General features: G+C 43.5%; 1 protein-coding gene across 1 annotated transcript in view; it reads right to left on the bottom strand.

The window, feature by feature from the left end:
* Positions 1–2032: 2032 nt before the first annotated feature.
* Positions 2033–11158, bottom strand: part of FAM46B (family with sequence similarity 46 member B) — a 14694-nt gene continuing 5568 nt past the window's right edge. Inside the window, exon 2 of the mRNA XM_019512493.1 lies at positions 2033–5810. Within this exon, the coding sequence (XP_019368038.1) occupies positions 4791–5810 (1020 nt within the window). The 3' untranslated portion in view covers positions 2033–4790. The remainder of the gene's footprint in view (positions 5811–11158) is intronic.

The following is an 11158-nucleotide window of genomic DNA, read 5'->3' on the forward strand; positions in this document are numbered from 1 at the left end:
AGTGGGGCTTCTGTTGCTTTTTTGCGCCAGGGAAAAAAACAATGGGAGCAATGGCAAGAATGCCAGACTGCTGAGGTTGCTGCCTGAGACTGAAAGAGGGACAAATGCTGGTACAGTAAGCAGAAAACAATTAGTTTCTGGGCCCAAACAGGCAGATAGAAGCTTTAAACCAAGGGACTGAGAGTGGGGTACTTGCCATGGCAATTACTTTGCCAACTAGAAATCAGATATGATCATATCCCTACAAAAGGGCTGCAGGCCTGCTGCCATGGTTGCCTAGCTCCACCAAGCACCAGCAGCTGTATTGACTGGTAAACTTAGACCAAGTGCTGTCATATGAAAGGCTTTTTATTAAAAAAGGGCAAGCCAAGCACTCAAGGAAAGGCTCAAGACTGACGTGATGTTCCACTATATGAGCTAGTGCTGGAGCGGTGATCAATACTGCTGCTGGGGAATTTGCTTGGGCACATACTGAATGCAAGCCAGATCCTTAGTCACAATCCTACTTCACCCCAGAATAGGCCTCATGCCATGTGTGCTAAGCAAGGACGAGACAACATTTGAGAAAATATATATTTTATTTTATAATTAACAAAAGAGGGATCCACATCTCCGTTGTAAACACAGATGGCTCCTTTCTGATCATAACTAGTACTTTCCACCAACATCCTTTTGTACAGTCTGATCCGCTTCAAACAATGGAAGGCCAACCCCGTCAGGGGTTTTGCTGCTTTGCTCAGGGTCACAGATTCAGAAAGGCAGCCCATTCACCAGCTCATGAACAGTCATTTTGCAGGACCTAGTAGCAGTGATGAGAAGACACCCGAAAGGAGAGCTGGGTTGACAAGTCACTCTAGAAAGGCAGTTCCTACTCTCACAAATTTGAGGCATGCCAGGAAGAGGAATGGGCTTGGAGCTCAGGATGAAGTTTAAGTTGCTTGGCTGCCTGCCTGCTGTCATCTGCAGTTTAGCAAGTAGCACTACCCACCATCAACCACTGAGTAGACATGGTTCAGTCAACGCGTACAGCTCCGACAGAACAGCAGGGCTGTCCCCACTTTGTACAGGCAGGAAGGGGCATGTCTGCCTCTAGCACCTGGTGCCAATCCAAAGGCTAGCCACAGACTAGACTGTTCTCATCAAGGGAAGGTTTGGCCCCCAAATGGGTGAAGTGCTTAGAGAAGCAGTGTCAGCCCGAGAGTGTTTTTAGCTGCTGGAAGCATTCCTGACATGCGATCATGTTTGATGCAACAGAACCAGACTGAAGTGAAACTTTGTCTTAGGCTGGATTAGGGCCAGAGATTTCTGAAGAGTTTATGCCCACACCTAGTGCTAGTCATTTTAGTGAGCTCAGTAAACCAGCACACTCAACAGTTGAGGTTCAGCAACACGCAATGCAGAGCGCTGAGCTCTCCTGGAAGGTGGCCCCATATAGGTGGCTCCCCTGGAGACCTTTAGCCCACTTGCCCGAGCGGTTAGGTGTGCAGAATGCCGAGCTTGGAAGAAAGAGCGCCAAAGCAAGTCGAGTCCATTACTATAATCAGTGAAGACTGGCAGCAGCAGGTCAAGCTGTTGGAAGACTGCAGCAGTGATTAAGTATTCCAGTCTTCACAGAAGAAAGTTTATGCAAGATAAACTATTCCCTACCAACTGAGGCAGCAGCCAGGATGGACTCCCCCCAACAGTAATATGACAAGCAGCTAGGAAAGAGTGCATGCTCAGCTGAAGAACAAGTCAAAAGCATTTTGGTTGCTGGTATCATACTATACCATAACACTGCACATCCAACCTCCAAGACTGCTCCCTATAAATCCAAGCCTCTGTAGTTGCTTCAGTTCATGCTAGTGTACAAGCAGTATTTGGAAGCTTTGAGATTCAGTCATAATTCCAGCAAGCATGCATAGAACAGCCTTCCTTCTTATCCCAATGCATCCAGTTAGCTTTTTATTCCGATTAGCAAGAGCCAGAATTGGTGAAAACCGCATTACCCTTAGGAGGACAAGTAAACAACGGAAGAAGAAATTCAACACATTTGAATACACTGTATTTATTTGTAACAGATTCTAAAGAATCTAGTGAGTCTTTATGTCAAGCCCATTGCATGACAAGTGATACAGGTGTAGGAAAAAAATGCACATTTGAAACAAAATTAAAAAGTGCCATTCAAACTATTGGAATCTTCCAATTTTTCCCCCTCACAAGAGGCAGCATGATCTCACACTCCAAATATCTGGAAAATGCCAATTCAACCCCATTCACAAGAATTTCACCACACACACTCCACAAATCAAAGTGCAATCTTATTTTAAATTCCCCCCCATCAAGCCTTTGGTGGTTGGGAACCTTTACATTCTATGAGGGGAAGGAGGGAGTTCTCTCTGTTTAGCGCGCCAGCCTACATGCTTGTGGTAAAAAGTGAAGAGCCTGCAAATCAAGCAGCAGCACGCTTACATGTCATCTGCACTAATCTGAAGCCTAGCTAAACAGTGCAAAAACAGGTTGCTCCTCAAAGCGAGTATATTCAAAGTGAAGATTGCATACCTAGAGATCCTAGTTAGTTCTCAAAAGCAGCCTTTAAACCAGTTTTTTTTTTTTTTTTTTTCCAGCACAAGGGAAGACTGGTCTCAAACGCCTTTTTGTCAGGCATTGCAACCAAAGTAAGGCTCTGGGCATCAGGAAGTTAAACTGCTACGTAGTGGAGTTTACCTTTAAAGCTTTCAACTATTTGTTCTGAAAGTATAAAGCTATTTACAAGAGGTCATTGTTAAACACCTTAACTATGACAGTGGCAGGGACCTGTTCCTCTTCAGTTCATACTGGATAAGAAGTGGTTGGGAACAGGATTTAAGCTAGTTAGTGTTCACTAAGCTGCACAAGCCCCACATTCCCTGCTCCCACCCCACTCCGCACATCTCCTCCCAGCACCAAGAAGGTAAAGTTCTGGCTATGCACATTCCAAGTATCTAATCTTTATTTATTAGACTGCTCAGTCACCCCAGCCATGGTACAGTGTTGTCAAGGACCAAAAAGCAAAATTAGTAAAGAAGTGCTCATGTTTTGTTAGCGCTTTCTAAATGGCTATGAAGTGGCTTGCATCATGTATTCTGAGCAGCAGATCTGACGGCTAAAATGCCAGATGTCTCTGCTGTACCAGCTTTAAAACCCCCTTCCGCCTCCTCTCCCCACAAATAATGCATAGTTAAGCCCAAGATGTGATGTTCCAAAAGGAGGGGTATGCACTTCAGACAGCTCAGAGCAGGACTGTTTGTGCTCTAGACATCACAGCAACTTCAAAGTCAATATACTTGCATAAGATGTACCAAAACTCCCACAGGCATAAAAAGGTTTTTTGCTTTTTTTTTTTTAAACAAGGGCGGGGGGGGAAGCCACAAGAGGATCTCCTAAGGCCAAACTGATTTTTGCACAAAATTAAGTAACAGCTAAACATGTTCCATTTCTAAGCTACATCTGAATTTAAAATGGTATCTGTTGCTCAGATGTGGAAACAGGCTGCTTTTGAAGAAAGGGCATGAAGATGGGCACAGGAAGGAAGAAGTCTGAGCCAAAAGCTCAAATGGAAAGAATCTGCTGGATTCATTCAACAGCATTCTAGTACCGAGGGACCAGGTTCTGTACATTTAACCTAAAACTGGCTCCAGCCACCATGGTAGTTGCCGATAATGGTTTGACTAGCCAGGGAGTCAGTTTGTGCTTCAAGACAAGCGGAGTCTTTTCTAGATAACCCAGCTGGCCACTGGTTTTGTGCATTAAAACCACACTGCATGCCAAAAAAGTAGCATTTCAAATTCCCTAGAAAATATATGGTTATGTATTGGTGAAGCCACGGGCAGACTCCAAAACAGACTCTTAGCTTTACTGTTTATGTACATAGTTACATTTGGCACTGCAGACTTGGACTTTTGTTTTTTTAAATAGTCATTACACATGTAAACCCCCCTATTGCTTTCCATCTCCAAAGCTCAGCACAGCTTTTGCCACCATGCACTTTTCCCTCCCCACTCCCCACCCAACCCTCCCATATTATGCTCAGGCGTTTTACATGTAGTCAACCAAAGCTAACCCCATTTCTGTGCAACTCAACTTGGACCGCTATTTGCCACAGCCGATCCTTCATAGGCAGCAAGCCATGCCAAAAACCTTAGCAACATGTAACCTGCAATCCAACATCTGCTTCAGTTCGGTTACTAGAAATGATCAGGTGACCCTTCCCTCCCACCCTGCAAACAGAAATTTTTTTTTTTCTTTTTAAGACTCCCCACTCAAGCACTCGGGACCTCAGCCCCTGAAAAATAAAGTTTACAGTACAATTGTGTTTTATGTTGTTACAGGCACTTAAACAGGATTCTTTGGTCCTTCGAAGTAATTAGCCACTCTGGCTTCTATCTTCAGAAACCACGAGTCTGCACAACCCATAACACTTCTGCACTTAAAAAAAAAAAAAAAAAAAAAGATCCTTTTGCATTTTGGGGCAGTGCAGCTCTATCTTATTCTAAGTCTGTAGTCTCCCCCTAACACACCCCACCCTCAATTGCCTACATATTTCACTAAGTGATTCAATCTTCCTGTAAACATCTCAAATAGGTCTAGTTTCCATAACACTGCACATCCAGTCTCCAGAGTGTACAGCAGACAGCGCTAGTTCCTAGGACTGTTGGAACAAGACAGTCTTGCTCAAGAGTCCAGCAAGTTTCCTTTTGTTGCAGGTCTTCCCGACAGGCTCCCAAGGCAAGGAAATGCTTTGGAGCGGAGGTCCTCAGTGTCATCCGTGCTCAATTACAGGGAAGCCACGTTGGATATGAGTGACTGCAAGGCAGAAGGGGCTGCACATGGGCAACATAGTAGTTGAAGTTTATTTCACTGACATATGGTGCTGGCTGATAGTAGCAGGTAACGTTTGTGACAGTTGGGATGATGCTCTGCTCAGCCAGGACCCTTGCAGCCAGCATGGCAATGAGGGTCAGAGTTTGCCTCCTTTCGTGACCCATCAGGCATACAGTGCTCTCGTTCACCACCCTGTGCAGGGTCATAAGGTACTCGTATCTTTTGCTTTCCATGCCAACAAAGTGACTCTGAAGGTAACACTCTAGCTTCCTCTGCTGCTCACCAATGTCAGAGAAGTCTATGAAAAACCTGGAGCACATGTATCTCTGTAGTGCCTTCATATCCACTTCCGATTTGGGCTTAAATCCTCTCACTAAGAGGTTGCAGTACTTCAGAAGGCCACCACCTCTGATTTCCTCTGGATTCCTGGTGGCAATGACTCTGTTCCTGAGGTGGTCCATTGCTTCCTCAAAGTCCCCATACATGCTTTCCCCAGTGATTGTAGGGTGGAAGTTCTCAGACATGGGGTTCTCTGAACACTCGCTGAACAGCAGCAGTGAATCCAGTATGATCTGGAAGGAGTCCACACTGAATTCAAACTGCCGCCTGAGAGAGTCTACAAACTTGAGTTCCACATTCTTCCCGCTGTTGTTGGACAGTGATATGAGGCTCCAGCGGTCTGTTTCGTTACACACTTTCACTAGCTTCTGCACATATGCCTCCTTTAGAGTCATAGGGGTGATCTTATCTTTGTTTACTCCTTCTGGGAGGAAGTCCAACAGGCAGTCCATGACCACATCCTTAACCAGCTGGAACACATCCTCGCTTTTCAGATCCACACCAAAAATGAGGTCCAGGTCTTTGTACCCCAGGCCACTATCTTGATGTAGGACGTGGCTGGCTGCCGAGCCATTCAATCTCACATTATGGACTGCAACGCCTCTCTTTTCCAGACGGCTGCGGACCACCTGAGACACAAAGAGAGTCTTATTGTCTGCACCAAGAAAGTAACAGTTTGGGAATGAAGTGTTAGAGCTTAATGTGGCAATAAGCAAGCGGGATGCATGTCTGCACGTTTCAGTCTAGCAGAGCCAAAATGAGATGAGCCAACTAATTTACAAGTTAGCCAGCTGAGAGAAAAAGTTGCAAAGAAGCGTGCTTTAAAAAGCATGCACAATTTACAGGAATCCTAAAGTGTGGAAGGAGGACTGGTTTACTTGCTACCTTATATTAAAATGTGCTCCAACCACAAGGCGAGCATGTGTTTCTGCTCCTGTTTAAGTTGCTCTCAACTTCCCCACAACATTATCCTGAAGTGGCAGGCTCACTGCAAGTTCTGCTCCCCTTCCCTACCATATCCCAGCCCCAACTCTTGATTCCTGAGAAGAATATTTGGAAAGTCTCAATCCATAAGTCCAACCGCAACCAATCCAAGGAATCCAAACGCAGAAAGCAGAAGTGGACTGTAGCAGCCCCGATTTATGGAACTGTAGTCCATTAAGAAGTTCCCCTTGCCTTGCCATGGCTTATTAAAGGCAAATTAAGATGCCAGAGCTGCTGAAATGCACTTGCCATGAGTATGCAGGTTCATGTCCTGACTAGTAAGTGTATCCTAATAATTTTCAGTGTGTCAGTTTTTGGAGTTTGACACACTGCCAGTTTCACAAGAGGCAGCTTTATCTTACAGAAGTTAAGATTATTTCACTATTGAGCAGGCAGAATAGGAAAAAAAAATATCACTGACACACCCACAAATGCCCTTTGTAAGCTTTGTTCATTTAATATGAAGCTGAATTACTGTCATTATTTAAAAATGAACTGAAATAACTTTAAGCCCTTAAAAGTGTGATCTAATCCAGACACCAGGTAGCAACTGAGCTCTGTAAACCGCCCCATCAGCAGCTCAGATCAAATCTTTTGGCATAGCCTGACTACCTTGTACTATTTAGAGACAAACTTGAGAATTAAAAAGCTGTGATTCTTCCCCCCCTCCCGCCAACCCTATCCCACAAGAGTCCTCAAAAACCTTGAAAAAATTCAGGCTTCAGTTTGCTTTTATTTTACCTAATGTCTGAAGTGAGGAAAGGTCCCAAAAAAACACTGAAGCATTTGAGCACCAATAGAGAAAGTCTCTTTCCCTGAAAGTTTCTGCTACAACTGTGAATTCAAACTGAAATGCAACTAAGATTAGGAATCTAATGCAGGAAAAAGGTTACTAGAGGACACTACCTGGAAAAGGCAGCTTGGAACACTGCCCTTTCAAATAATCTTAATGACTTCTACTACTGCATTGTCAATGCTTAGCTTGGATTGCAAGTCACTGCTCCTTTTCCCCCTGGTTGGGCAAACATGGCCTAAACCAAGTAAGGTTCCTGAAGGTCAAGTTAGAACCAGCACCACTTACTAGAAGGTTAAAGAGGCAACAGATAAGAAGTTAGTTATGTCAAAGCTAGGGCACTATCTTAACATCAGCTACTTCTGTGAAGGGTTGTTATCCTAGTCCTGTAGTCAGATACACTTTCAAGGAAACAAAGAGCACTTGGGTCAAAGTTTAACCATTAGGGGAAAAAAGAATCATTCAAGCTGTTATATTCCATAGAGCTGGTATTTCTCAATTATTCTTTAGCACTAGTTACTGTGGCTCTCAAATTGGAAGTGTGCCTGAACTCATTGCCAAATTGTAAGATTCTAATGTCAGGTAACTATTAACTAGTAAACTATTTAACATTAAAAGCATCAAATGCACATACAGCCTTACTTTTAAATCCAAAAAGTGTTTAGAAAGCTACAGATTTTGAAACAGAAGTTTTAGGGGAAAAAAAGTTGGAGACTGAACAAAATCTGAATGGCAGAAGAAAAATGTATTTTTGGAGATTTGACAGCAAATTAAAATAAGTTTGAAGTATGAAGGTCAAATAAGATTTCACACCAGTTCCTTCCGATTGCTGGAACTGTAGAGTTAAGTCAGGTTTCCTGTATATGCAGCATGTTAATAAAGAAATTTGTAGGGATAGAGTTTTGTAACATTTAGAGTAGTGTTGGTCCTAAAAAGAATAAAAACCATCAGGTTCACCATCTCACACACATTCTACTCCCTACTGGTGCAATCCTTACCCCAAAAGCTAGTGGAAAAATCTTTGGCATGAAATGGCAACAGGCATCAGGGATGAGACAGCTCCTTTAGAATAGTTCCTTTTCTTTGGACAGGATATAGCTAGAAGTTTGTTAGCCACAGTAAGGCATTCTGCACAGGGTTTAAGTGTTTTGTTTAAATGTTTTGATGCAATCTATGAAGAGGACATTTGAAACTTTACCTATGCAAAAGGCTTTGTTATGAACCATAGCAGAGGAAAAGTAGTATTTGAACTATTGTTCACCAACTGCTATGGGATTAAGTGATAAGGGGAACAGACCACTGCCAGGAGATGGTAGTAAGGATCAGCTCCCTGTGAAGCTAACAGAGTTACTCAATATATGGTAGAGAATTGATTCTGACCATCAGGTTGTCGCTGCCTGCTTTTGGATTGGTTTTCTACATCATTTAGTTAACAAACTGTATGAGCCAAGTAGAAGTAGTAACTGCCTTTTTTGGTTGCTTGCTTCAGATTAGTCAAACCCATGTGCAGAAGCTGCTAGATGGACTATCTAAATTGAAGCTACCGTCCTCCATATTTAGTATCTGAAATTGCTAGTGGCAACGCTTTTCATCAGTCATTACAGCTTTGGCACTGAGGAAGATGGGCTCTTTAGTTTAAAGTTACTTACTGCTAGCATTAAATAGAACATTTGATACTAGCTATGTGGCTTCTAGAAGTGCTGGCAGGTTTCTTCTACTACACAGAAACTAAATTTAACACCAATAGTGGTTTATCATAATTTGTTCAATGAAATTTCATTAGGCTTTGAACCTTAGATGCATGCACTTCTAGCACTCCAGCAATCCAACTGATGCAGCTTGAACCTGAACTCAAATTCAGCTCATGTTGCTTTGTATTTAAAAAAAAATGTAGTTAAAAAACAATTAAAGGGGATCTGAAAGATGTTGTAAAGTGAAACAAACAGTTCAGGCCCACAAATATTAGAGGTTAGTTTCTTGTGAAGGCCAGTTTGGTTTTTGCTTTGTGAACAGCCTTTTTAATTAGAAGCCAGCATGCTAGATTTTAACATCTGATGAGTCATTACTGAGGAATGAAGTAGCCTCCCAAACATGAATATGCAGCAGCCTATTTAGACACTGTTGTTAGCTTTAATATTAATCACTGTTTATTACTTTGTTTAAAACAGTTTGTTAATTTAGAAAGATTAGATTAGGGCACAAACTATGCATATTACTGTCAATTTGGCAAGAACTGAAGGACACTTGCATTTGGACTGACATTTAAATGAAAAACTATGTTTTTGGAGAAGCAAGTCCTGCATTTTAAAATGCTAGTGGAAACAGTTAATACAAACAGGTCTCATAGCTACTCGCCTTCAAGGTCAAATTGTACAAACTGTAGAGGCAGAGGCAGCATCATAATTTAAAGTAATCTCAGATGTTGAGAATTCATTTTTAAATCTTCTAGTGCCTTAGTTAAGAAATACAGCTCCAGCCCATTTCAAACTGGGAGTGCCCCTTCAATGTTATGCATTACTTTTGCTACAGCAGACTACAGATTAGGTCTCTAATGCACATTCTAACAAACTACTAGAGCTTCTGCTACCCATGGAGCTGTACAGGAAAAAAAAAAAAAAAAATACCCGCATCAGTTTGTCCCCTCAGCTACAAGCTCAGGTTTTGATGCTCCAGACCTCAAGAATCTGAAATAGGGTCATCATGTCCCAACATTAATTTACATTGACAAATCCAAACATCTGACATCCCCTTGACACTCAGATAATTGAGGTCAACTCACAGCTTTATTTTTTTTACAAAGGAGCCTAAGCCAGGCCTTTTAATAGGACCTGCTGCACCTAGAACAGTGTAGAAGTTGCTCATAAACCTTCCAGTTGTGTAACAAGCATGTGCAGATAGAGATGTGAGTTTAGCCATTATGAAAACTCTACTTTACAGTAAAGGTTGTTGCAGTGTTGGTCACAGGCAGACAAGGTTCTTTAGGTAGATGTGATCTCTTTTATTAGACCAATTGAGCAGGTGGAAAAAATTGTTCTTTGCAAGATTTTGGGCACACACACCCTTCTTCAGGCATATAGGGAGTCATTGGCTAACTTGTGCCACTTTAGTCATGCACCAGAGTAGTCTCTTACAGAGGAAAATGCTTTGTATGGATCCGATTACAGAATGGGTCTACGGCAAGCTGTACTAGACAAAGTGTTTACTAGATTAAGGCATTTAAAAGTTAGCTTTTTATCTAAAACAGGGAAAAATTCTTTCCACCTTCAACACCTCTTTGCCCCTGGAGTGAATGTTTGGGGCTAGAGAAGATTAATAAAAGGAACTCTATCTAAATGGACTTTGCTGTGAGGACTCCTGGGAGTGGAGGTTAGCCTTGTACTTCAGCTTTCAGACAGGTCCAGTTCCCTTCCAAATCCTTGTCATACATCTCTTTTCAAAAGCTAACAGCAAGACTCCTAGACCTCAATCTGGATTCAGCAACCAGCAACCACCACCTTGGATTTGGCTAGTTAAACGTATTTGCTTCAGCTAGAGAATTTCTGAGCCCAGGTGGCGAGATGCCAAAGGCAGGAGACCAGATCTCACCATCTCAGCAGTTTTATTTTCTGCTAGCAGATTCCAAGCCCCATATAAGCAGACAGTAAAAAAGCAAGCACAGGACCAGCCCCAGCGCAGCCTCAGGGTAGAGTCCAGATTCTGCAGGAACCTTTCAGGAAAGGCTCGGGTTGTGAGGTGGGCTCCTAAGGGCCCTGTCAACCCCTCCCCACCCCCAGATCCCTGCAGCTGCCTGGGGGGGAGGGGGCGGGCAGAAGCCCCTGCCTCACACACTGCAGCTCCTGGCCAGCAAAGGCACTCGTCTGCCTGACCCAAGACTCAGACCCTCCTGGGACACATGTACAGGGCTCCCCCACTCCTGCAGGAGCTGGGCCTCAGTTCAGGAGGGGCCAAGCTCCGCAGACACCTTCGACAGCAGGGCAGGTTTAACCCCATCCACACTGCCAGCCACACAGCCCGGAGCAAGAAAGGGGGTCACCTAAGTATGCAGCAAGGTGGGTTTAACCCCATCTACACAGCAGGGAGCAAGGAAGGCTTCACCTAAACTCACAGCAAGGTTTAACCCCTTGCATGCTGCCAGCTACAAGGCAGAGGGGTGGGGGGCAGGGAAGGAGGCACCTAAACCTGCAGTGGCGGGGTTAACCC

This window comes from Gavialis gangeticus, unplaced genomic scaffold, assembly GCF_001723915.1.
Source record: "Gavialis gangeticus isolate Ggan-Ray unplaced genomic scaffold, GavGan_comp1, whole genome shotgun sequence".
Lineage (NCBI taxonomy): Eukaryota > Metazoa > Chordata > Crocodylia > Gavialidae > Gavialis > Gavialis gangeticus.